Source organism: Schistocerca americana, chromosome 7 (genome assembly GCF_021461395.2).
Source record: "Schistocerca americana isolate TAMUIC-IGC-003095 chromosome 7, iqSchAmer2.1, whole genome shotgun sequence".
Taxonomy (NCBI): domain Eukaryota; kingdom Metazoa; phylum Arthropoda; class Insecta; order Orthoptera; family Acrididae; genus Schistocerca; species Schistocerca americana.
In genome coordinates this window covers 108,482,321-108,510,284 of record NC_060125.1, presented here as the reverse complement: position 1 = coordinate 108,510,284, position 27,964 = coordinate 108,482,321, and the positions used below count along the sequence as shown (strand labels likewise).

General features: G+C 39.3%; 1 protein-coding gene across 1 annotated transcript; it reads left to right on the top strand.

The window, feature by feature from the left end:
* The first annotated feature begins 160 nt into the window (after positions 1 to 160).
* LOC124621856 (40S ribosomal protein S6) lies at positions 161 to 26,804 on the top strand. The gene is made up of 5 exons (XM_047147310.1): positions 161 to 302; positions 504 to 708; positions 13,313 to 13,458; positions 24,373 to 24,579; positions 26,571 to 26,804. Exons 1-5 carry the CDS (start codon positions 297 to 299, stop codon positions 26,760 to 26,762), a joined length of 756 nt encoding a protein of 251 aa, XP_047003266.1. The 5' UTR covers positions 161 to 296; the 3' UTR covers positions 26,763 to 26,804.
* Positions 26,805 to 27,964: the final 1,160 nt, after the last annotated feature.

The following is a 27,964-nucleotide window of genomic DNA, read 5'->3' as shown; positions in this document are numbered from 1 at the left end:
ACGCCATCTCGCAGGTTGCTCACATCTTATGTCCGTGCAAGTTTCTGGTTGATTCAACGGTTTATATGCACAAATTTGGTGTGTATATTGAGCAACTGTGTCGGCGGGACGCTTGATCCAAATTTGTAATTCGTGTGACAATCCTTGAAAAACATATGGCGCCAATGAGATGGATGTGCCGTCTTTGATGATCCTCAAACAGAACCTTTGAAATAGCGAGTAGCTGTACTTCCGGAGCAGCCATAGAGCTTTCTTTCTAATCGGTTCGTGGCAAGGAGGGAGTTAATGTCGTTGCCATGAAGGTATTTCTTTATGAAGTTATCCAAAATGACCTAAAATATTGTTCTATAGCGGATAATATGTGGTATCTAATATAGAAATTTGATTTATATTTACAATTTAATTGACGATGATTTACGATGCTGTGGATTATACTCGCACACCGTGTGTTTGGTACATGTGCTGTAGTTGATGGAAGTATCAATAACTGTTTTCTTTTGCAGCTTAACGTGTCTTACCCTGGCACTGGGTGCCAGAAATTGTTCGAAGTTACCGATGAACACAAGCTTAGAATTTTTTATGAAAAGCGAATGGGAGCAGAAGTTGAAGCAGATGCACTTGGAGATGAGTGGAAAGGTTATATAGTGCGTATTTCTGGTGGAAATGACAAGCAAGGTTTCCCAATGAAACAAGGAATTTTAACAAATGGTAATCATCAGTTCATGTTTTGTGTTGCATTTGATTAAAGTTGCTGTATATCGTTGTCGACATGCGAGTACATGAAGTGTGAGATGTTTTTCAGAACAGTAGAGATTTGTTTGTGATCCGGTACAGCTTAGAGCGGCGGTGCCTTAATGTTCACAACAGCGGTATGTTTATTTTGTGTGCAGGGATTTTTAAGAAAAATTTGGACGTAATGTTTACAAATTGAAATTGCGTGGAGAGAAGACTAGTTTTTTGTGAAACTGTCATTCGTATCGTTCTATCCTTGTGTAATGGGATCCGCAAATTATCGGATAATTATTACTTTGGTGTTAATAATAACTCCACATTCAGTTCCAAAATCAGGACATACGTAGACATATGTTAATATTGCTAGTTCCGAAATGCGGTCAATGAAATGCCTAAATATTCAGAGCTAGGATTGATGGCGTATAGGAAATCCTGCAATTAAAATCTCTTAACACCATTTTAAGTTGGCACTATACAGTTGACCACTACAGTACCTTATTGGCCATCATTTCTGTAGTAACTGTTGTTTTGCTTCCCAGTGTTCAATATTTGCAAACCTGAAGATGCTAGTTGAGCAGTTAAGGTAGCTCTGAAGTGGATGTTAATGTAAAATAAAGTATATTTGTGAAGTGGTTTTAGAAAGGAAATTGTGTAACTAGGTTTAAAGTTAATTAAGCTTTAAATTGTTTTGTTTGTGGTAAAAAAATGACTTGTCATGTCTATGAAAGTGCACATTAAATAAGAATTGATCATTAAAATGTGACGAAAGGTGCTTAAGGCCCCACAATTTAACTTACACTAGTCTAAATTATGCCAATCAATGAATTAGATATTTGAGGAGTCCTGTAAAACATTCCTTTCAACTTCTCCCTTTTCGAAATCAAACACTGAAGACTCCAGGCAGGAATATCAAATAATGTAGGGAAAGATATTGTTACTTGTTGTAAAGACACATACTGTAGACAGGTGCAATTCAGATATTAACATAAGATGTTGTATTTTATAGTTTATTCTGTTTGCTGGGAAATAGGTTGTATTATAAATTTTGGCATTTTAATGTGTGTATGGTTATGCTTTTGCTAATAATTTTCGTGTTAGGTGGAACTCTGCTTACAGCTGAGAATTTTTTATTAAAACACAATAGCTTTATGGCTGTAAGCTGAATCAGGTGAACCTACATGGTAAAAAGCATAGCACAGTGTGTGTCATCCCATCATGTGAATATTAAAAGTAAAGGAATGTCTAAAATATACTTAGTGTTAAAAGATCAAAGCTACATCCATTGCTCCTAGTCACAGTTAACTATTCAGAGAATATCATCAATACTGTGACGAACGAAAGGTAAAGTTTGCCTGCATGTAAAAAGAAAGTATTTTATAGTGAGCAGACACTAAAATGTTAAATGTGACATCAGGGCAGCTTCGGGCATGGATGTGTGATGTTCTTAGGTTAGTAAGGTTTAAGTAGTTCTAAGTTCTTGGGGACTGATGACCTCAGATGTTAAGTCCCATAGTGCTCATAGCCATTTGAACCATTTTGACATCAGGGCAAGGCAAAAGCGGTACGCACGAACAGACTAGCTGTAAGCTGATGTCATTAGACTAGGAATGCTGGGTTGCTGCCTTCACAAGTGAGAGGAGTACAGAATTTTGTTACATACTAGCACCGAATCTTATAACCAAGCAAAATTAGCCAAAATGCTATGGTGCCTGAATTAAGATTGATTATTCAGCGTGAACTGTGCATTTTCTTTTTTGTCTAAAAATTTCCGCTTCCTCTAATATATTCAAAATATGGCTTTCTTTTCTAAATTTTATTAATGGCTTGTGTTGCTGTGGCCATCATGTAGGTGTGATTTTAATGGAGAACATCTTCCTTATGGGTGCATTACTTTCAATGTTTGAGTGTACTTCCATGTTCCCGCAGTGCCACCAGGTGTTAGAGATCTTGACAAACTGCCTATTGGCTTCTGTTCGGGTTCTTCGGCCGACGTTCATATAATGATTTTTCTGATGTTTCGCCAGCACGAGTGGCTGGCATTGTCAAAGTTTCACCCTCCATTGCCGGTGGTGAACTGAACTGGAGCCGAGCTCGTGGCCGCAGACTATATGTACCTGGCGCGCCAACGTCAGAGGGCTTCTCCGCGGTCATTTCCGGTGCGGGTCTCCTCTTGCTACCTGCGACGGTCGTTCGCTGCAGTACGGGAAGCCAGGATCCGTTTACCTTAAGGCTTTCCTCTTTCTTGTTCAAACTGTTCACATGGTTTTGTATTTCTACAGCTTCTCTGAACAAGCGCGTGTGATGGTGCTTCTCTACAGCCCGAACTTCCGTGTCGGCGTATTTTATTACGCACTATCACACGCGCTTGTTCAGAGAGGCTGTAGAAATACAAAAGCACGCGAACAGTTTGAACAAGAAAGGTAAACGGATCCTGGCTTCCCGTACTGCAGTGAATGACCGTCGCAGGTAGCAAGAGGAGACTCGCACCGGAAATGGCCGCGGAGAAGCCCTCGAGCGTTGGCGCTCCAGGTACATATAGTTTGCGGCCGCGAGCTCGGCTCCAGTTCACCACCGGCAATGGAGGGTGAAGCTTTGACAATGCCAGCCACTCGTGCTGGTGAAACGTCAGAAAAATTATTAGATGAACGTCGGCCGAAGAACCCGAGACAGAAGCCAATAGGCAGTTTGTCAACAAGTGGGCACGAAAGCCTTAACAATTTTGTGTTAGAGATCTTATCGAAATGACGTTGTTTGCCCTATATATATTTGTGGCAATCATTGCATGTAATGCAGCATACTCACTTAATTTTATTTATTCACAACTTTTTCTTTGTACCTCAGTTTTCTGCCTAGATATGAAAATGTAAAATATACTGGAGTAATGATTTTGGATTTCATATCTGCCACATTTTTCAGATATTGCACCCAGATCTGGCACCCAACAAAAAGTTGTTATCCTTCCAATAGCAGATTAGATACCGATTGTATAAAGCCGACCAGGCAAAGGAATGCCCTAATTTTTTTGTAGAATGAATCATCTGGGTGCAATATATGAAAAAACTGGCAGACATAAGAGATCCAAATATATATTATTTTTTTGAAGTGTATTTTACATTTTCAGATTTAGGTAGAGAATTCGCGCACAAGGAAAAAGCTGTGGTAAATAAATATAATGAAGTGTGTGTATACTGCAGTACATGCAGTGACTGTCCTAAGAAATACATGGGAAAAATCGGGTCATTTCAGCAAGATTTCACAAGCCATCAAATGAATTAATATACATTCTCATAACCATGAAAGACCAAAATAAGTTAGTAGTTTCAGGTTTCTGATTTTATATTATTTCCACGTTATTAGCAATCAACCATTAATGTCTTAATGAAGCTATTTGTCTGTTTTGTAGAGAAATTTGCTTCTATTTTTTTCCGCTGAGGCAGTTCGTTTATTTGAAACGAAGTGTTTCATTCTGCACTATTGGCTACTTTCAACTTCGTTCAAATTCAAGTGCCAATTTTCATTTTCTGGGACGAATGACATATACCATAATAAAGAACCAAACATGAGAATACAGTACTGGACCTCCGAGAAAATTGGTATCTCGAAAACCACATGAAAAGCTGAATGTCAGGTACTTCAGAGTGCATCTGGACATAGAAATGTGCGATTAGAGCGGAATGAAGCATTTTAGTATGGTTTATGGAATTCTGATGCTGGCTGGAGTAAGATGTCCTCTTCCTTTCATGACACTGTAAGATCTCTTAATGCCATATATGTGTGAACATACGTAAACATTTACTTGAAGCTGACTGAGTAGGCACAATTGGTCAGTAGTTTTGGGTCGACCGAAGCGTCTGATCCCACCCGTCGGCTTTGACCCATGACGTAAGGCTGTTGTGGTGTGTCACGTCAAGAAGGCGCGGAATTTAGTTTGTGAGAGTGGTGTGTTTGTAGGTGTCGTTTTGTTGCGATCGGTGGTGCTCTCTGGTAGTGTTAGGTGGTGATTTTGGTTTAGTTCGCGAGTGTGGCGTTGTGTGTGAATTTTGGTAAATTGCTTTTTTTATGTCTTTGGTAGGTATGGTTATGACTGACAGGGTCAACAGTTTTCGGTTGTCGGCTGTGATGGGGGACAGTGTGTTGTCTCTAATAAAATTTCAACTATTCGGATTTTTGAAAGAAGTCGTGAAGTGTTCAGTATGTCGTGAAGAAATGAGGCTTACTTAAAGTTCCGGTGTCTCGTACCATGGATAGCTGTATGTGGAGATGTCGTAAGGATAACAGGTCAAAGGAAGTGTTCGATCCCAATGTGTGGCTGTGAATGTTGGTATTGGTATCGGGAGATGTTTTTCAGCTTTATAGGTCAAGGGAAGTGTTAGATCCCAATTAGATTGGGAGCTGCTGTTGAGCTATATAGGTGAAGGGAAGTGTCCGATTCCAGATATTGTGTTCAGTGGTATTTGGGGAGTTTTGTTATGGGTTTCTTTTGTCGTTTTGCGGGGTTTTGTATGGGGGTGGGTGTCTAAATTTGGTTATATTTAGTTTGTCCCCACCCAAAAACCTCCTATTTCCCGCACTTGTTCCGTTAGTGTCATTAGGCTTTTTGTGGAACGTGTGTTTTTCGATGTATTTTCGTCCTCATAGTGTGTACATAACGACTATATGGCCATATTGGAATCTTGGCTTATGGTGGTTTCTGCCATATTTGTGACATCATGAGTCAAAGCAGATGGGCGGGATCGGACGCTTCCGTATTTCCATAGTTTTAAACTAAATATTTTGTTTCAAATATAAGGCCAGCTGTTGCAGAATTTTACAAATTTTCCTCCTGTGAAATTGTTTTTTGATCACAAGGCACTTGTCTAATACTTCCTCTAGGCCTGAAGTTATTTCTTAATTTGTGTTTACGTCTTAAATTAATAGAATGCTATTCTATGGTAAATTGTAGACGGGCAACATACGGTGTTTTATCATTTTAACTCCGAACATGGCTTCATATTTAATCCCAGAGTAGAATATAAACTGTCAGTTGTATAGTTTCTTTGCCTCACAGAAAACCTTGTTAATTTTTGCACATTTTGAAATAATCATGAAATTTATTGTCCTTTATTCCAGTGTAAGCTATACAAGAAACTGTCCCCCCCCTCCACCCCCAAGAAATTTGTGTTCCATCCTACTCGCTTTCTGCAGTGCTGTGTATAGATGTAAATCTTTTGGAAATGCTACATAACAATATTACAGAGTACAAATTCAAAAAAAATCTGTCAAATTCACCCCAAGCTGTAGTCTAATTTGAAAATATTTTGCCAAGAACTACTTCATTTGCATCCTTCATCTGGGTGGGATATGATAAAACAATTGCTCTAAGTACAACTCTGTATGTCCTCTCAACATGCCGCAGGGCTGCACATCATCACGTGATGCCCCACCACGGCCGAAATTCCACCAGAAATGCAACAAAAGTGTATGAGCAGAGCAAGCACTAATCCTGGGCTGACTACGTCATCGTAGCTGCGCATGCGCAGTACAGCCTGTTGTCTGGTGCTGTCTGGTAACTGCTCAAATGAACCTACTATCTACATGGATAGCTTCTGTTCCTCCAGCCAGCTAGTCTCTTTGTTAGTGTGGGCCACTTCTGCCTTGCCCAGCACAGTTGCCCTACTGTCACACTGATCACACTGCACCTGCTTCTTCCCACATAGTAACTTGTGTGTGCTGGGACTAATCATGTTATGTGACAATTCTTCATTGCCAATCTGGCCTTTTTTACAAAAGTGTCTGCTAACTTTTTGGATGCAGATAAATTTTAAAGAATGGGGCATGTCTGTACCTTTTTGCGCGCCATGCTATTGACGATATTCTCTGAATAGTAAATTTTGACTTTGAGCGATGGGTATGCCTATGATCTTTTGATTAGTATATTTCACACGATGCAATGACACTGTACTTTGCTTTTTACCATGTTCACCTGATGCGGCTTAAAGCTGCGAAACTGGTTGTGTTTTAATAAACAGTTTTACCATATGTACAAGAACTGTGGTTGCCCAGAATATAAAGTAGTTTGTAATAATTTTTGGTCTACATATGCTCAAGTGGATTAATTTGTCAGTTTTATATATTCTAATATGATCTACTGCAGTGACTGTGTAGACCACACACAGGCAGCTGCCAGTGATTTTGTGTGGGGGATAGTAGGTCCCTTGGTGATTTAAGGGTGCTGCAGAATGTTGATTTCAGTGTGTGACACTAATAAATTGTGCCAAATCAGGTGCTCGTGGAAGAAATGTAAATTTGCCAAAATATGTAAGAACAATAACACAGAAGCTGTTTGTTATACTTCAAAGTGTAGATGTGAACTACTTTTGTGACATTGCTGAACAGTAGTTTCCATTGAATATTTGCATTATTAACTGGTTCTGGTTACAATGATTTCATTAAGTTGTTATATTCTGAAAAAAACTTACATTGTAATGATTTGGCATATTACACATCTGACACACTTTCTTAATTCCTGGGTGATGCAGTTACATCAATGGACAAAACAATCTCAGAAATTGATTTTGGCTATTTTTCTTTCGTGCTGTTTGAGCTATCACTGCTCTCTCCCTGGTGTGTAATTAATTTTTTTCAGTCTTCCACTGAGCAGTGTGGCGCCGTGATTAACACATTGGGTTCACATTCGGGAGGACTGCGGTCCAAACCTGCGTCCGGCCATCCTGATTTAGGTTTTCTGTGATTTCCCTAAATCATTTCAGGCAAATGCCCAGGGTGGTTCCTTTGAAAGGATATGGCCAAATTACTTCCCCATCCTTTCCTAATCTGATGGGACTGACCACCTCTCTGTTGTCCCCCACCCCAGCTAGTCTTAAACACCACCATAGTTTTAGGCTCTGACTCTGACAACTGCAGTGCTGTTTTAGTTACCTTCCAGGTCTCACTTCACTGACACCTTCCACAATATCTGCTTTATGAGAGATAGTGAATAGTCTGCAGCATTGTAATTTATTTGTACGCATACCTTCAATGGTGTTAGTGACAATGATGAAGCATGAACTATTTCATGCCTGTTGCCTGCCTTTCAGCAGTCTCTTCAGTGGTGTGTGAGGAAAATTGTTTTCTTGGCACCATAATTTCAAGCAAGTCAGACTTCTTCAAATTGTGTTGGAGATAATCATATTTTTGTGGTTCATGGTGGTGGGTTCCTGTTATGTCCTAGTTCATAACCACTGGCAACGTATGAGTGGCCAAGTAAGTGGTCCTGACAGTTGGGATACCAGTTGCTTTGGAATAAGGCTGGGCATCATATTCTGAGTCATGGTCACCTTCGTGCTCAGACGGCAAAGACTACCAAATCCACTGGTTAGTCCCTCATCTGTTAGGGGTAAAACTCGATGAGACCTGGGGCAAGTAAGGCTAGCAACCTACTTCCCTGGTACTTTAAATATGATGCTGGCAACAATCAGAGCAAAATGTCTCAGACCTTTGGACGTGATGGAGTCCCACCTCTAATTGACAAACCAGGGACTCCTAAGATACGACTTGGCAAACGAATGGTAATGAGATGGGGAGCTATTAATATCAATGGGGGCTACTAAGGAAAGAAGGTAGAGCTGGCAGTGGCTGCAAGTAAGATGGGTTGGATGTTTTAGCTGTTAGTGACATTCAAGTAAGGGGTGAGAAAGAAGAGGAAGTGGGAGAGTACAAGGTCTACCTGTCAGGAGTCAAAGCAGGAATAGCACAATGGGGTGTAGGGCTTTAAATCAGGAAAGAAATGGAACTCAGTGTAGTTGCAATAAGGTATGTAAATGAATGAATGATGTGGATAGATTTGACAGTGTCTAGCAAGAAAATAAGGATTGTGTTAGTATATTCGCATTGTGAAGGGACAGATCAAGATAAGATGGATAGTTTTTATGACACACTCAGTGATGTAGTTGTTAGAATAAAGGACAAGGACAGTGTTCTGCTCATCGGTGATTTTAATGCCAGGATTGGAAATCGAACAGAAGGGTATGAAAAGGTTATGGGTAAATTTGGAGAGGCTATGGAGGCCAACAGGAACGGGAAACAACTCTTGGATTTCTGTGCCCGTATGGGCTTATTAATCACAAACTCAAAAAAGAACATTCACCAGTATACTTGGGAAGGCAGGGGAACCAGATCTGTTATTGACTATATAATAACAGATCAGGAAGGCAGTGAGGGACACACGTGTTTTCAGGGGATTCTTTGATGGCACTGATCACTATTTAATCTGCAGTGAAATTGGTATGAGGCTGAAAGTGCAGGAGGTCGGGTCCATATGTAGGTGGATAAGAGTGGAGAAACTTCAGGATAAGGAAATCAGGCACAAGTACATAACAGTGATCTCAGAAAGGTACCAGTTAGTTGAATGTAGTCAATTAGTCATTGGAAAAGGAATGGACAAGGTACGGGGACAGAGCACTAGAAGTGGCTAAAGAATGTCTTGGAACAGTAGTGTGTAAAGGTGGGATGAAGCAAACAGCTTGGTGGAATGACAGTCAAGTGGTGGTGGTGGTGGTGGTGGTGGTGGTGGTGGTGGTGGTGGTCATCATCATGTTTTTTTCAACCACTGAATAATATATTTTCTTGTTGCCAGTGTTAGGCCTCCAAACAATTTGGGGCATTATCTAAAACTGCTCATAGTCTTGTTAGATTTTTCATAAGTTGGAAACCACATCTGGGAACTACACACCTCATAATGATAAATCATTTGATTTATTGCTGTAAAACATAACTGGGCAATTTGAGACATTATTTGATATACCTGCATGCTAGACTAATTCAGCCTTTCATGACAGCCTTTGTGCTTATGCATTCAGTTGCTCTACATAGTGAGTGGCTAACATGAACACTGGTATTGCCTAGACACACTAGACTTCTGAATTTCACACCTGTGATCCTGTGTGGGAATCTGCACCTCCATGTGACTACAAATGATATTTCCATTACTGTTTTACAAGCATTAGACAGTGAATAACTGATGCCTATGGACTGTTTTTGTAGCATCTGGTTTTGGCCAAATCAGCATCTATTTTTCAAGCAATAATTAGATGGATAAAATCTGATTACATCCTTGGCAACTGTTTCATTTAATGCTACAGTTTTAAGTATGAAAGATAACTGGTGTTGGCAGAAAAAAAAAATACTTCCACATTTAAGAACTTCTTACAGCAATGACATGGTGCACTATCTACAAAAAATGTGATTGTACATTTCTGCTCATTTCTTTGTTATTCAGACAAGAATGAAAAATATCACATCGATTTTTATTTGCATGTCAAGAGACACCAAAGGAGGAAATGGCATGGTTTTTGAAACCTGTGGATGTTTTGCTGTTTGTATTACTAGTGTTACTAGTGGTTCTTCATTTTCACAGCAGATGTTAACACTTTCTGATCATTAATCTTTGTTTCACCATTTTGTCCCCTGTGTGCTTATCACCCTCCAGTTTAGTTAACACTGCCCTGTTCTGTAACATACCTGGACGATTTGCAGTTGTATTCTGTATTTGACTATTTCCACAATTAAACTCATTCACTAACTTATGCTGAGATTTTCCTTTTACACTGTTCTAGTGAAAGAACAAATTTTTTTGTAATTCGAAGCAGCCCTGATTGTTCACTACAGAAGAGAAATTGGAAGCCACAAACAATAATAAACATCAAAATATCCACAGGTGTACTGCCGGTCTACAGTGTCCAACGGGCACAATATTTTGGTGATCATACATGTCGCCATCATCAGGTGAACTGACGGACTGAGCTCCTGTGAACGAGCCGGCACGGAGATCCGTACGCTATGGCTGCTCAGAGGGTTCCCTCAGTGATTATGAAGGATGAGGGACACTGGTCCAGAAATGACAGTTGAAAGTTAGGTGTGAAAATCTTCCTGGGCACTTTTACTGCTAGCTCTTTGCTTTGAATATTTTGGGAGGAGGTAGTATGGGCCAAAACAAGAAAGTGTCTAGTAAACATGGGTTTAAGCATATCTTCAGAGCTATGAGCACTTCTTCAGCAGAAGAGGTTTCAAAGTGCAAAGATGGAAAAAGTGGTCATAGTTTGTAAATATCCAGTCTAAAGTCCATGTTTACTAATTTTTGTGTTTGGTCCATACTACCTCCTCCCAAAATATGGAAAACAAAGAGCTTGCAGTAGTGGTGGTTTTTGATCAGAGGTATCAAAGATTTTTGCTTATAACTTGACTCTTTTTGGACCAGTCTTACCAGGAGTTCATTAGATTAGATTTACTTTCATTCCAATTGATCCGTAGTGATGAGGTCCTCCAGGATGTGGAACATGTCAGAAAAACAATAATACATGACAAATATTTACAACTAAAACAAATAAGCTAATGTACCATTCCACAGGTCCCAAGTGGAATGATAATCATTTTTTAATGAACACTATATGAAAGTCATTTTACAAATACTAATGCACTGAATTTAAAATTAAAAAGTTTATTTATAAGGTAATAAACATGTAATAAAACTACTATAATACTTATTTACAATGAACATTACTGCACTGAAATTGTGCAGAGGTTTTACTGAGAAATTCGTCAATGGAGTAGGAGGAGTTGGCAATCAATAAATCCTTTAGGCTTCTCTTAAACTGGATTTCATTGGTTGTTAAGCTTTTTATGGCTGCTGGCAAGTTATTGAAAATGTGTGTTCCTGAATAATGCGCACCTTTTTGTACAAGACTAAGTGACTTTAAATCCTTGTGAAGATTATTCTTATTTCTAGTATTGATTCCATGAATTGAGCTGTTGGTTTGAAAAAGTGATATATTTTTAATGACAAATTTCATTAAGGAATAAATATACTGGGAAGCAGTAGTTAGTATCCCTTGTTCCCTAAACAGGCTTCTGCAGGATGTTCTTGAGTTCACACCACATATCTCTTACTGCACGTTTTTGTGCCTGGAAAACTTTAGCTTGGCTTGATGCATTACCTCAAAAAATAATCCCATAGGACATTATGGAATGAAAGTAAGCATAGTATGCCAGCTCTTTCATTTTTATATTCCCTGTCTGACAAAATTCACATTGCAAACAGAAATTTTTTAAGACGCTACAGCAGTTCTGTCGTGTGCTCCTCCCAGTTGAATTTGTTATCTAGCTGTAATTCCAAGAATTTAACACTGTCCACTTCTTCTATCTTATTGTCATCGTATGTTAGACATATACTCGTGGGACACCCCTTAAAAGTTCAGAACTGCATGTAGTGTGTTTTTTCAAAGTTTAGTGACAAGGAATTGGCTAGGAACCAGTGATTAATGTCCACAAATATTTATTAGCTGAGCTTTCTAAGACTACACTTGATTTGCTATTTATTGAAATGTTTGTATCATCGGCAAACAAAAAGAACTTGGCATCTGGTAATGTTACTGATGAAAGGTCATTGATATACGCAAGAAAAGGTAAGGGACCCCACATGTAATTAGTTCCCAGTTGGATGATGCCTGATAGATTGATACATGTCTCTTTCCTAATAACACCCTTTGTTTCCTGTCAGAGATATAAGATTTGAACCATTTTGCAAAATTTCCTGTTACACTATAATATTCTAATTTACTTAAAAAGATATTGCAATTTACAGTCAAATGCCTTTGACAGATCACAAAATATACCAGTTGCCTGCAATTTTTTGTCTAATGAATTAAGCACATTTTCACTGTAGATGTAGATAGCCTTCTCAACATCAGAACCTTTTAGAAATCCAAACTGTGACTTTGACAGTATGTTATTTGAGATAAGATGGTTATAAAGCCGACTGTACATTACTTTTCTAAAATTTTTTGAGAATGCTGGCAACCCATCTTCGTCCTTCTGTATCATCACAGAATTGTCCTGTATCAACATAGGTGGCTTTTAAAGCTCAAAATGATTTAAAACTTGGTGTTAGTTGATAAAGTTGAATTATACTTGTGCACTGGTAATTGAGTAAAGTATCCTGGAACTTTACTTTTTACTTTCTGTGTAGATGTGAAGCCAGCATATCCCACATAGTTAATGGAAATCTTCGAGGAGCTGGTTGGAGCACGATAGAGGGAGTTCACATACCACTGGCACGCATTTAGACATATTTCAAACTGGTGTCAGTAGTCTCCAATGTAGTAGTATCACATTCTTCACAATTTTGAGCCACTAAACTGTCAGACCCAGGATCACTAAAGTAATCCATTTTGATAGTGATGCCTAAGCAAAGCAGGTCAGACTGAAAGCTGTAGGCTACACAGTAAATTTGATATCTAGAACAGCAACCAGTTGTACAAAGCCTGACAGTCTGACTACAAATGCAGGGCTTGGTGGTATCTAGAAGCCAAATGGCTATCAGTGCTGAAGCAGATGTGAGATTCTGGTTTTTCAGTGGTCTGCTGTAAAGTTGCAAGAGTGTACCCAGAATTTAAAGTTTCTGTCAAAATAATAACAACTTGGGACTTTGTGGCTTAATGAGTGCATTTGGTGAAAATGTTACTTAGTGTGAAATATTAGAGATTTGGACATCTTTGTGCATGTTGTTTGTTGAATAGATCTTCATTAAAGCTTTGACAAATTACAGGTAGAGTGCGCCTCTTGTTGTCAAAGGGTCATTCATGTTACCGCCCGAGGCGGGATGGTGAAAGAAAGCGTAAATCGGTTCGTGGGTGCATTGTTGATGCAAACCTAAGTGTGTTGGCATTAGTCATCACCCGCAAAGGAGAACAGGTAAGTTGGCCATGTGTTGTTTATATCAGATACTGAATATTCATGGTGAAGGTCATTTGTAATTCTTAATAAGTAGATTTATTTAGATAATTGAGCACCCCGTGACAGCAGCATGGTGGTCTATTTTGTTAGATATGTAATGCTGCACACTGCACTAAACACTAATAGCTCTTGGTGGTAAGTCTGTTACGAAGGAATTTGTAGATTCAAATTTTTCTCTAATCATGTTACCTTAATGAAATGAATGTGAATGGCTTATATCCACAGCACCAGCACTGTACTAAGTGGCCTTTGCTTGTACAGTTCTAGAATCTGTGGTAAAGTAATGCAGGTACTTACCACACTGCGCTGCAACCATTGGTGCAGTGGAATTTATCTGGCAACAATGAGGTTAAACAGTTATGCAGAAAAGTTTTTACAGAAAAACTGATAGACATCTCCAGGTTTGTTAAATAAGGGCTAACCACAAGTGTACATAACTAATATATGAATAAATTAGGTGCACAGCCTTTCATAGTTGCTTCAGCCTAACAATTTGCAGGATCTGTGTACAGCATCTGAATGACTGGTGTAGTGAGGAGAAATGTACAGAAATTTTGAGATGTTGCTGTCAGTGGGTTTTGTGTACAGAAGTTTAAAATTGAAGCTCACAATTGAACAAAGGCAGTATTTGTCTTCAATTTCATTGTGTGCTTGTGTATGATTGTTCCACCAGTGGGTGGCTCAGAATCAGAACTGGGTGCAGCATTACAGGTGAACAGTGCTATCAAGTCTGGAATTGTCATTTCCAGGTTTTTCAATTGGCTGGTGTAGACATTGCTCAGTTGAAAGCCATATATGGTTGCATGTTACTCAAGTCTGTCTAGATGACACTGCTTTGCTTGCTTGATAAGGGGCTGCTTCCAAAGTGTCAGGTACATGGCTTTCTTTTTGTAAAGATAATTTATATGCTCAGACCTCTGCACATGTGTGAAACTGTTAGTGTTTATGCTGGCAGAGGGGAACGGATATCAAATATGGCATGCTGTATAAAAATGTGAATGAAATTAAAGGCTTGGTTGCAATATGAACTTCCGTATTAGAAAGGTGAAAGAAACTTGTCTTTTGGGAGCTTGAGGGACAGGCATGTTTTTTGTGCACTGTATACTCATTAAATTGGTGAGATAGAAATGGACTATGTAGGGGTCTCGGGTATGGTGGCTGTTGAAGACTAGAGGCCATACCTAAAGATTGAAACTTTAAATGGCAAAAACCCTGCAGAACTCCAAAGTTTACAGTGGATGGTAGTAGTCTCACATTGGCTTAATCATTTTTGTGATGGTTGTATGAGCATAGACAATAATAGGACTCAGAAGGCCAAAAAGTCAACAGGTGAATGAAATCTAGAACTAGTGGCAGATGTTCTTGAAGATCGCAGTGCAACTTCTGAGGAACTCTCTGAAGCTATTGGAATCCTCCGCCCCCCCCCCCCCCTCCCCCTTCAAAATTACTGTTCCGTATTCTGACAAATGATTTGAAGGAGAAAAATTTCTAAGAGATGTCACATACTGACTACTGAAGAGAAGCTGAAATGTTTGCACATTGAAACCTTGCTCAAATGATGATTTGACCATGAAGGATGAGAGTTCTTTGATTAAATGTGTATTACGGAGATGTTGAACCAGAGCTGAAATCAGTCCAGGTGAAGAGCTTCAGATTCTCAAAGTCCAAAAAAATTTTGACATGCTCAGTCAAAGCTCAACTAAACAATTTTTGCATACGATCACCAAGAATCATCATGACAGATAGTCCTGTATGGAATAAGTGCCACAGCAGTGTATTATTGTAACTTCATGCAGAACTTGGGCAGAAAGTGCACAAAATCCGACCTCAGTTGCTTGAAGCTGGGCCACTAATTCTCCATGGCAATGCTTGCACGCATGTTGCCAGTGTTGTAGCCAAAAACTGTGAATATGGGTGGAAAGAGTTGCTGCATCCTCCCCATAGCCCAGACTTAGTCAACCTGGCTTCGACTTGTTACTGAAATTGAAAAAACATACATGCGGGTGTGTTACCATAGCAATTCGATACATGAGCAGAAGTGATGTTGCGGATGAAGTAATAGGGCTTCTGAGTGTGTCCTATTGACTAGTCATTTTTGCAGACATCCCCACTGTATGTTACTAGACAGTTGGCACAGTTGCGCACATACAGCAAAAGCCTCCTCCAACATTGTTATAGTTTTGCTTGTAGAAGCATGTGACAAAGAACTCATATGTAGTGTGAAATTTGTAGAGTGAGTGCTAATGATGGAACCAACAAAAAGAAGGAAATACAAAGCAAGATTATCCTTCAAAGTTATAAAAAGGCAAAAGAATTGAACAGTTCTGCTTCAGCAAGGGCTTTCGATGTAATGGAAGATAAGTAATTGGTGAAAGAATGAAGATGCTGTTTAAAAAGTGTATTCTCGGAGGAGAGGAGTAGCTTGCTGGCCAGATTTAGAGAATAGTGTTGCAGAATTGGTAAAAGAAGAGGCAGAATTATGTTCCTACGAGACATAAGATTAGGGCTTATGCATTGAAATGGGCACCAGCCAATCCAATTAACAGCGAAGAATTTAAAGCAACAGTAGATTGTTGTAGTTGTTTCACGAACAGAAAAATATAAAATGGCAGAGAACAAAAACTGAGCAGAAATTTCTGAAAGATCTTGACCGTACAGTTAAGAGCTTTCATAAGTTTTATTCGTATGAAGCAAAAATTAAACTTTCCAGGGTCTCATACTGTAAATATGAATGTAACAACAAAAAACTGCAATATAATAAATAATACTGTGGGAACAAAAGGTGTAAAAACTTAGAAATACAGGCCATGAAAAAGCCAGGTTTACAGGAATATTAACATGCATGGTAGATGGCACAAATTAAAAACCTACAATTGTTTTCAAGCAGAAGGCCTAGCTTAAAATTTTGTCCAGGAATTTTTGTACATTATCATCAAAAGGAATGGAAGGAAAGGTGTAAAATTGTGGATGGAAAATGTGTGGCAGAAGTCAGTAGGTGTTCTGAAATATCAACAAAGTTTATTAATTTGGGATATGTTTTGCAGTCACATACTAGACAGACAACACCAAAAATCACATAATATAAAGCAACACTAAGATTGATGTTATACTGGGTGGTTAGATTTCAATGCTGCAAGCTTTAGATACCTCTTAATGAACCATCCAAATCACATCCATGAACAATGGAATGGTTGGATGATGAGTGGCGAAGAGTCATGTACAAAAGGTGGAGTTATGTGGGCCGCAGCACATGTTTTGTGTGATTTCATGATCAAATCATGGAAAAGAGTGAAAGTGAAAATAGTGATAAAATCCTTCAAGAAGTGTGGCTTTGCCAGTGCTATGAATGGCACAGAGAACGATTTATGTTACTGATGACTTAAGTGGATATCGATTGACAAGATGCAAAATGGACCCATATGATGATCTTTTCAACAACAAAATTGAGGGTGTTCTTCAAGAGCTCCTTTTCTGAGATAATTGTAATAATTGTATTTTGCATTGTTTTAAAGTGAGTGATAATATATAGGTTTTAATTATTATATAAATATAAATCTGATCTTTTATATGTCATATAAGACAATACTTTTTCATGCTTCAACTATCATGTTATTTGCTGAAATATATGGTAATTGCCAGTCATAACATAATTCTGATGCTTCCACAGCACCAGCGCTGTACAGGCATGTGCTTCTACAGTTCTAGAATCTGTGGTAAATTAATGCAGGTACTTACCACACTGCTCTCCAACTATCGATGCAGTGATATTTATCCAGCAACAAAGACTCTCCAGAAGTACTTGGGGGCACCTGATACCTTGAATTTACACGTCAGGATTTATTTTCTTGTTGGTGCAATGCATACAGCCCACTTTTATTTAGTCTCTTAGCATAGGATACTCGGAGCAGAAGCTTGTATTGCTAAAAGTCTTGCTAGATAACAAATTTTAAAATACAGATTAAGTGTAGTTGTCCTTCAAAAATGTTCCAAATGAGTTATTGAGCAATGTCCTCATTAGCTTCCAAAATTTCTAACTCATCAGATGTTACCTATTTGTGAAAGTCACAGCAAGTTGCGAAACCTAAAGTGTACATGCATGAAATTGTCAGTGTTATCACAAACTGGTTCAGCCATTTGTGATGGCAGCTGGTAAATTCACTAATGTTTCTTTCAAATAATACAGAAATTAGCAAGGGGGCAGCACCTCTGAATGGACAACTTGCAAGGGTCTGTACATTGTCATGTGAAATGAGTCCAGTTTTAGTGGTGCCTCACATATTGAGAAAATCGTGGCCAGAGCTATACTGGGGCATGGTCTTTTAAACAGTGATGTTGCCCAAGCTACGCTAGGACTCAGTCCCCAGAGTGGTGAAGTACAGTGTGCATAGCAAAATGTTGCTGCCCAAAACTGTGGTGCACCGTGGGCCATTGTCAGAGGGATAAATGACAGCTGTGGAGTTGTATGCTGTAGAATAGATGAGTAACTGATAGCTGAGATGAACCAAGGAGCATTGCTACATATGGGTGTCTGCAGCAGGTGCCTGGTACATGCACCCACATTGACTGCTGTTCATAGGTGATGAAGGCTGGAATTTTTACATTGGCAATGCAACTGGACATCCACTGACTGTCGACGGGTGGGCTTTTCAGGTGAATCACATTTTGTGGTCTATCAGATGGTAGTTGGTGTGTGCAGTGTGAAATGTCTGAAACCAAATGCTCTGCAACACTCATCTGAAGTGTCCAGGCTAGAGGAAGGAATGCTGTGGTGTGTGAAAGTTTTTGTGGCATTCCCTGGGTGATTGTGTCATTCTGAAAGGCACAATGTATCAACCCAAGTATGGGTCTCTCTTTTGGAGCCCATGCCCACACCCATACATGCAGTTCGTTTTGAGGTCAGCTGATGGCATCTACCAGCAGGATAGTGCAATGTCACAGTTTATAGTGTGTGTGCATGGTCTGAAGTGCACCAGGATGAGTTTACTATACTCCTGGCCATCAAACAATGGATTTAAACAAAGTTGAGAATCTGGCACCACTTCAATTAGGCCGTTCATACCATGGACCCTCAACTGAGGAACCTATAGCAGCTGGCCATGGCAATGTAGTCAGTATGACTTCGTATCCCTTTTGGAACCATCCAGAACTGCAGTGACACACTTACTGCATTTCGGTGCCGCAGTCCCCCTGGGGGTTTGCAGCTCTTTTGTGAGATCATGGATGTTACACAGGCTACAAAGCTGTTATGGTCCATTCTTCCTTCCCGGGCTGCATTTGTGTCCCTCCCTTCCTGTCGTCACTTGTCCCTCTCTTGGTGTTCTTAATTATGTCGACCTGACTATCCAACTGTTTTCTTGTTTTCCTTCTGGTTTTCACATAGCCTTTTCTTTTTCAATTTTACTTTTTGATGTTTTTGATTCCCCTTTGGGGGTTTAGCCTTCACTTGTAAATTTTCTCTTCGTAGTGTGAGCCATTTGACAAACTCCCTCAGTAGCACCTACAGTTTGGATTCCACACCCCCTCTTCCTTCCTCACTGTTGCCATGCTAGGTCACCAGCATATGTAGCCATCCTTGGGAGGTGTAGCTGAGCCCCTGACAACACAGGGACCACACTTCTGATAAGTAAACGGTTGTCTTCTGGTGCATGCCTAGGAGTGATTGCTTATAATTGTGGCACATCAAAACTCCCAGCAACACTCTTGCTAGGTGGCCCTGGGTGGTGTCTGTGGGAAGAGCCCGTGTTTGGAGCAGGTGGTATCGGGGCTTATGCTTTGTGTATGAAATGTAATAAGCTAAAAAAGCTGGCCATTCTTCTATATCTGTCTCTCTGGTTGGTAATGAATCATGCAGTGCTGCTTTGTATAACTCTGTGGCCTTCCCCTTCCCTGGCTACACACAGGAAGACCAGGCTCGCCACTTTGGGATGAGACTGTTTCCCTGCTACCTGGTCTGCACTAGGACTGAGCAGGTGGCTTTCACTGCTGCCAAACATCTCTGGTCAATCATCTGCTTAAATTGTAACCTCAGTTTGGCAGGGCTTTTCTCAGTGGTGCCATGTTGCTGCTTTGTTTGATCTCCATAAGGCCTAAGACACAGCTTGGCTCCATCGCATCCTACTTAAGCTCTGATTGAGGTCTTTGGGGCCCCCTCCCAATTTGTCAGTACCTACCAAATGTGTCTTTTGTATTTCAGTTGGCATTGTTCTACAGGGCTCCATGTTAAGTATATTGTTTCTCATTGCTATTAATGGACTTTCGGCCTTTGCTAGACTGTTGGTCACCCTTGCTCCACATGTGGATGAATTCTGTATGTGGACTAGCTTCCACTCAGTGGCGTCTGTGGAGTGACAGCTTCATTGTGCCAGCCAGTGCACTTCTGCATGGATGCTCTCACGCAGTTTTAAATTCTGCCCCTTAAGTTGGGGTGTGATGCATTTATGCCATACTGCAGGCAGTTGATTGGGAGAGCCACCTAGATGCCAAACACCAGACTAAAATCCCCCAGTTCCATTTCTTGTCTTCCCTTTGACAACCAGTTTACTTGGTTGCCTTGTATCTGCCTTTTGAAGGTTGGCTTTTTCCATAAACTCAATGTCCTTTGCTTCCTTGCCCACACCTGTTTGGGTGCAGATTGTTCAACTCCTCTCTGCCTTCGTCAGACATTAATTGTCTTGTATGGACTGTGGTTAAGTTTATGAATCAGCTGCCCCTATTGGATCCTGTTCACCTTTGTGGTAACCCTGTAGCCACTGGATCCATTTGCACTAGCCATGGTGTTAGTCTTTTGGTTTATGTTGGGATCCCTCCCCTTTTAATTTGGTGATTCCAGCACCTGGTTTCCTATGCCATCACTATCCCCACTTTCTCTGCTCACACGTCATATTTTTTCTGAGGTGTCAGGATGTTGCTTGTCTGGTGGTAATACTCAGATGAGTTTACCAATTGGTCACTGCCTTGCTTCTCTCCAGAATACATTGAAGTCAGTAATGGTCCATTCTTTGTCCTACTTAAAGGCTTGGCCAGACAGAACATGGACTGGCAGTGTGGCTCATGCCACAGCAGATGGCTGAGGCATTCAGCAGCAAGAAATGTCATCAAAGCGAGAGTGGCTGGCTGTAGTGACTGCTGTTGGCATCAATCACACTATGGTGGTGGCTGAAACTCTGGTAGAAACTTGCTTGTGTAGTGCAGTTGACGATACATTCAGCCGTCAGTGTGAGAACACAGCAGTTAAAGCTGCCAACAGGTGCTGCCAATTATTGCAGTGAATCGTATTTTCTGAGACATGGAATTGGTCGGTGTAGCAGGCCAGTTACTGCATTGGTGCTGCACTTTGTGTGGAATTCATGATAAAATAACAAGCATTTCAATGATGCTGCTGTGGCTGAAGGGCTCTGGCCTTACACTGCCAGGCCACGTTCTCTGGCCAAGCCTTAAGTCTGAGCGTCATCAGCATGAAAATTTCATACTTCATCTGAATAAGGAAACAGTAAGTTTGAGATATTGGTAAATTCCATACCTGCCAAGTTTTCTGGTTTTCCCAGAAGATTTCTTGATTTTGGGGTAATATCCCAGTTTTCCGGATTTTCAACTTCCGGGCTTGTTCCCGCCCTCCGCATTCATATCGCATTTCAGTTTTGACTTTAGTAATAGCTGTTATTCTGAGATGCGAGTGTTTGAAATTGGATTCGAAGTCGGCCGATAATATCAATAGTTCCTTCCCGCACAATATTGCTGCGCTTTTGTCATTGTCCCTTGTTTGAAATGCTGCCAGAGAAGGTTGATCAAATGTTCTATTGATAATCAAAACTCAGAGATTATTGCTGCATACTCCTTGTGCTTTGACAGCATGTTAGGGGGAAGGCTTTGTTTATGCTTGGTTTTATGCTGTTTGCTGCAGTTCTGGTATTCGTGAAATTCTGTAATGAATTTTTGTGCAATTTAGGGTTTTGAGTTCTACTAAGAAACAATATCACCAGTCTTTCAGGGATGCATAGTCTGCCGAATTTCCGTGCATTATGCGATCGTGGAAAGGTGAAACATTCGCGTTGTGTACCATGTGTTCATGTGATATAAACATTGCTTACGGAGGAAGAACTGAATCATGTCAAATATGTTAAACACGTCTCGAGTAAATAGAGGAGGATAGCAGTAGGAAAATTGTTTCAGTTTTTACAACTCGTGGAGCTGACCTTGATGTAATAAGAGCAGAATGTTTGTTCACTTCATTTTTAATTGAACATAATAATTCTGTTAGCTGCTGGTGGTCATGCTGGTGCCCTTCTTAAGAAAATGTTCTCTGGTTCGTAAATCGCAAAAAGATACTGTTTTGGTCGTACGAAGACTTCACATATTATGAAAGAAATGGCTACAGGTTCAAGAAATGAACTCGTTAGTTGCTTGCAATGTGAACCATTTACTTTGGCTACTGATGGGAGAAATGGCAGTGGTGCTAAGTTTCATCGCTTAATCGTTTTGACGAAAAGCAGGAAAAGATAGTTACTTTGGTGCTGTCGGTTCCAGCCTTGGTGGGTGATTCAGTGGGACATAATGTTGGAAATGGTTGATTTCACAGTTGGAGTATTACAAAATACCAATGGAAAATTGTGCTGTGTTCCATTCAGACAGTGCTCCGGTCATGATTGGAAAGAAAAATGGAGTTGTTGCTGTTTTAAAGGAAGCACAGCCATATGTCTTTGTGCTGGGTTGCTCATGTCATTTGATGAACTTGGCTGCTGAGAAATGTGCAAGCGGTTTGCCTGTTAAGATTGATGAACTTTTAGTCGACATTTTCTATTAATTAGAAGAGTTGCAAGAGGAAGGAAGGTCTTGAAGTTCCAAGAGCTTCATGACAAGGAAACTAAGAAGATATTAAAAGATAACTGTACAAGATGGCTGTCTTTAGGAAAGTGTCTGCAGAGACTGTTGGAGCAGTGGGATCCTTTAGTTGGGTTCTTTAAAGATGTGCGTTTTAGTGCTCAGTGTGCAACAAGTAGCTTAACATTGTTTACAATCCCAAAAGCTGAGCTTCGTGGTTCTAAAGACCGTAGAAAGAGGAAGGCGAAGGCTGTCACCAGAATTGCTTGCCCCAAAGAGATTTGCATCTGCCACACAATCTGACACCTGTGCTGAAGAACCTTAGCATTATTCACTTGTGAAGAAAAACTGTTTCTCTCTTAATGCTTAAACAAGCCATACTGTGCTTTCCTACTTTCATTCCTGTATTGGCAGAATCTCAGTTCTGCACTTTAGTGCTTCTCATTAAAACTAATGATGAATCTATTGCAGCAGCTTCTTTCCGGTTTGTTAAACCTAAAGTTATAAAGACTTCCCTGTTATAGAAAGTTCAGTACCATCTTGTTGAGAATCAGAGACAATGATGATCTAGTAATTAGTGTTCAGACAATGAATTTGGTGAAGAAACTTAATGATAAAGATAAATCAATATTCTTTTCGTCTATCACGGCTTACTTCTGCTCTGCATGTGATTACATATTAAACAAGTATCCCCTCAGTGGTGAAGTACTGAAGCATGCAAAGGTTACAGAATTTTCTAAAATTGATGATGCAAAGTTTTCTTCTGTAGAATTTCTTGTAGAAAGGTTTCCAGCATTTCTGCTGAGGAAGGGAAGTGAGTCAGCTGAGGATGCAATGAACAAGCTTCAGAGCCAATTTGTGGCTCTGCAGGTTGATGATTCTGCTATTGTTGAGTGCGAGAACTTGACAGATGATACCAAAGGGCTCACCTGATGAGCATTCATGGAGCTGATGGTGTTCCTATGTTCCTAAGTACAATGAGTTATCTAGGCTAATGCTTTGTTTTGACCATACTGCACAGCAATGGTTGGTTGGTTGTGTGTGTGTGTGTGTGTGTGTGTGTGTGTGTGTGTGTGTGTGTGTGGTTTTCTTCAGTTTGGTGAAGAAGAATTGCAGTCAGTTTAGGTCCTCCATGTCGAATGAAACTTTAGGATCCATTTCTGTTTTGAAAGCAAGAAGCAGTGGTCCATGTTACATCGATAGTTTTTCTTCAGAATTTCTGAAGAAATCGAAGAAAGCTACACACCTTTATCTCTATTCTGGAACCTGTGATGGAATGTAGCATGTGTTCTGTGAACTTGAGAAAATTTTGTAAACAAGTATAAATGTTCAGTTTAGTCATTTTGACAGTGTCATCCATTATTGCAGCTTGCAAGATAAAGTGCAGAAAAGCTCATTTTCGTGCAATGTGTTAAGTGTTCCCAATGTTAAGTGACAACGAATGGACTCGCCATGAAGTAACTTGTGTGAGTACATAACTTCAGAGTTCGAAAATAGTGATCTTAAAATGTAGCCTACATTATATGCTTCAACACTTTGCAACACGTGCGTGCATTAAATTCTTGTGATTTGGGATCTTCTGGATTTCAGTTTTTGAAAGTTGGCTGGTATGAAATCGTCAGATTTTGGTCGCATATTCCAAATTTTAAGTTGGATTTCAAAATTATCAGAGAATTTTTTAAGGAAGTGTGTTTCTTCAATTTTATCAGTGTAATGCCTGCCATTCATGGTCTAGTGGTGAATTCACTGCCTCTTAGGTTGTGGGGTCACAGGTCTGATTCCTGGTGAGATTTTCTTTCGTTGTGGGCTGAATATTTGAGTTGTCCTAATAATTTCCTCTCAAGACACAAGTCTCCAAAATGGCATCGGGTATATGTGCACTGTGTGGTTTCTCTGCCAGTGATGCCATGCAATAATTAGTCAGTATAGTTAAATGTACAGGGGGAGGGTGCTTCACAGATTTGATGTGTTTTTGCTAGTTCAATAAGAATGACAATCATTGTTGAGTATTTTGTGGTGGACAACTATAGATTCTTAATTGCAAATATGTTGTAGGAAATCCCTGGCCTCACTGACAATACAATTCCACGTCGGTTGGGACCAAAGCGTGCTTCAAAGATTCGGAAGCTCTTTAATTTATCAAAGGAAGATGATGTGCGACAGTACATTGTGAAGAGACCGTTGCCATTGAAAGAAGGTAAAACTAAGCAACGTTTCAAGGCACCAAAAATTCAACGGCTTATCACTCCAGTTACATTACAGGTAAGAGTTACTGTTTAACATTACTGTGGGATATTTCTAAAATCCTGTTGTGCAGTCTAGATACTTGTCTAAAAACTGTGGGGTGCTGATGTTATTAATGCCTGATACTTGATTTTGAATGCTGAAAAAGTTAATATTACATTTTGGTCTTTGGGTATGACTGCAATACTTTTTCTAATTATTTTAGAGATAAATGAATCACTCCACTTGTGCATCTTTATCTATAGTTAGTTATATACTCTAAATACACACACTACTGTCATACACCAGTATAATGCCCACACTCAGGCAGCTGCCAGTGGATTTAACTGTGTGGCGTTCATATGTGTGGAAAAGTAAAAGTCTCTCAATGATTTAAGGGTGCTGCAGAATGTGGTATTCTTAGTGTACAAGTGAGACATTAATAAAAGAGAAGTAATGTATGAGGTGTGTTCAAAAAGTATTGGGAATTTTCATTTTTTGATCTAATTTTATCTACATAAATATTCTCCCTCTAGGCAGTCCCCATTAGATATTATAAATTTATGCCAGTACTTATTTGAATCCCCTAAACACTTCTGAAACTAGAGTTTTGGGTAGCATTTAAATCTTGTAGTGATGGCTTTTTAATCTCTTCTAAGCTTGTAAAGCAATTATCCTTTAAGGTTTTATTCGATTTTGGAAACAGTCACAAGGGTCTTCTTTGGTAGATATGGAGACTGGGTCATCATTAATGTTGTGTACAGAAATTCACAAACATGCAATGAATTGTGAGCAGGGGCATTATCATGATGCATAAGCTGTGAATTGTTTTCCCACAAATCCTGGTCTTTGAGGCTGCTTCCTGAAAATGGCATTGAACTTGTAGTAGTACTTTTTATTGATCGTTCAACCTTTTGGCGAGAATCCATGGTGTGCTATGCTTTTACAGTTGAACAGTGAGCAGAACTTTAACATTCAACTGCAGTTGCTGAGATTTTGTAGGTCTTGGCAATCCAGAATGCCCCCACTGGAACAACTGAGCCTCAGTTTTGGATTTCATACCTGTACACATTTTGTCATCTCTTTTGAAACATTTCAGTAGTTCTGCATCTTTGCTGGCTTCATTTAGTGACTCCCGAGTAACTTTGACTTGCCACTGTTTCTGCTTTAAATTGAATACCATGGCATAAGTTTTGCTGTCGTGTTTCATACTCAAAACATCCAAAAAGATTTCATGGCTTGAGCCAGTTGGTATGACATCAGCAACTTAAACCTTCTTGACAACTGGCAAGAGACTAAACATCTGATACAGTATACAGATATGTTTCAGACATGGTTACCAACACAACTAAAAATTGGACAAATGCATGCTGTGATGTTCCAAAATTCCCAATACTTCTGGAACACACCACATAATTAGGCATCTAAGCCAGGAATCCAGTAGATCATGTGAACTCTTCCTTATGTAGCAAGAGGAGGAATCCAGTAGATCATGTGAACTCTTCCTTATGTAGCAAGAGGAGGCATTATGTGTAAGTTAGGTGAGAAATTAGTTATGTGGGGGAATGTAGTTAGCAGTAAAATTTAAGGTTTCTTTGAATATTGTGATAACAAGCTCTCTGTTAGCATCTTGATGTTTTTGTAGTAAAGTTGTAAAATTCCCTCATCGAAATAAATGTGGGATGTTGGAAAAAGTGTATGCACAGTTGATCAGGGAAATTTGCACCAATAATGTAGCAGATGGGGTGTAGTAGTAGTAGTAGTAGTAGTAGTAGTAGTAGATAGGAACTAAAATGGGCTTTCAACCAAAATCAGCTGCAATACTTACTAGTTATAAAACAACAAATTACAATTTTGTGGAAAGTATTTGAAGTTAAATGAGGTGGTCAAAGGATTTAGATGACTTTTGGAGAGCAAATAGTAATTAACTCACTGTGGATGCAGTCAAGTTTTTTAAATGGTAAATGTTGATGTGTAATCATCTGACTAGTCATTTATCTCGTACTTCCATTGCAATTTTCTTTCCACAGCGCAAGCGGCATCGCCTGGCATTGAAGAAGCGCCGTGCATTGCGCCGTAAGGAACAAGCTGCAGACTATGCTAAACTTTTGGCTCAAAGACAAAAGGAGGCTAAAGTAAGGCGCCAAGAAGAAATAAAGCGAAGACGGTCAGCGTCACTGAGGGATTCAAAGTCATCTAGCCAAGGAGCACCACATAAATGAAGTTAATGATGTACTTGTTTGCAAAATAAATTCTGGAAGTGACTCAGCTCTTTGTTTGTGCATCCTAATAAAATGTTTCAACCATTTACTAAAGAATTCCTGTCCTAAAGTTTTATTCAAAATCAGATACTTTAGTAGAAATGCAGAGAAGAGTTTTTGATTCATTGTCAAAAAGACCACATTATATGAGCTTAATTTATTCAGCCATTTATGGGAAGCATAATTAGTTTTAATTTGCATCTTGGAAATACATTATTAATTGCAATCAAGTATTGCAATTCCAGTCATAGAGTTGTGGACAAATCTTGGTTTTCTTGGTGTTTAACAATAAGTTGGGTTGGAATCTGTAATTTATTTGAAGAAAGACTGTCACTAATAAACAGGAGGCAGACATGTGTATCATTGGGCAAGAATTTTCTTTCCAAATACATTAAATATCAGCATAAGAATTTGACTACATGAGCTCAGAAGAAGTGTAAGAATCTAAAATGTGTGACTATAGTTTTCTTTATTGCACAAAATATTAAATTTTTATTTTGTGTACTTCTCATAAAGTAATAGAGCATTTCCACTCTGCATTGCTCACACCTTGGGTAGGCACTAAACTTATTGAAATATCTAGGTGAACTGAATACATTCTACACTTAATTTGTGTGAAGGTAGAACAGAGGAATGGAAGCAGTTAGGCTTATAAAGTGTACCAAATGTGCATGACCAAATTAGGTAACTGACAGTCCATCTCAAGTACAGTAGAACCCCTCTAATCCATCACCTTCGGGACCGGGACCATGGTCGGAACGAAAAAAGTTCGGATTATCCGAAAAATCTAATATTTATTGCAAAAAATAGAAAGACATTTAGTACAAAAAATTAAATGATTTAAGAACTAAGTGTCTACAGTCATATAAAAAGATGTTTTTTACACAGTGTTAAACAATATACTAATGAAAAAAGTCTACACACACTATAATATGTATTGGTTTTAAAAGGAAAAACGACAATCAAATTACAGTATTTTACTGTACTTAATTACGTATAAATGATATTGCTGTAAACTAAATAATTTTTATAGCACTGTATATAAAATTTTTTTACAAAGAAATAAACCACTGTACGTATAAACGAAGAAATGATTATACTGTATGCACCGGTTTTACAGTAAAAACAAATTACATGGAAAAAAGTCAGTGATACATTTTTGT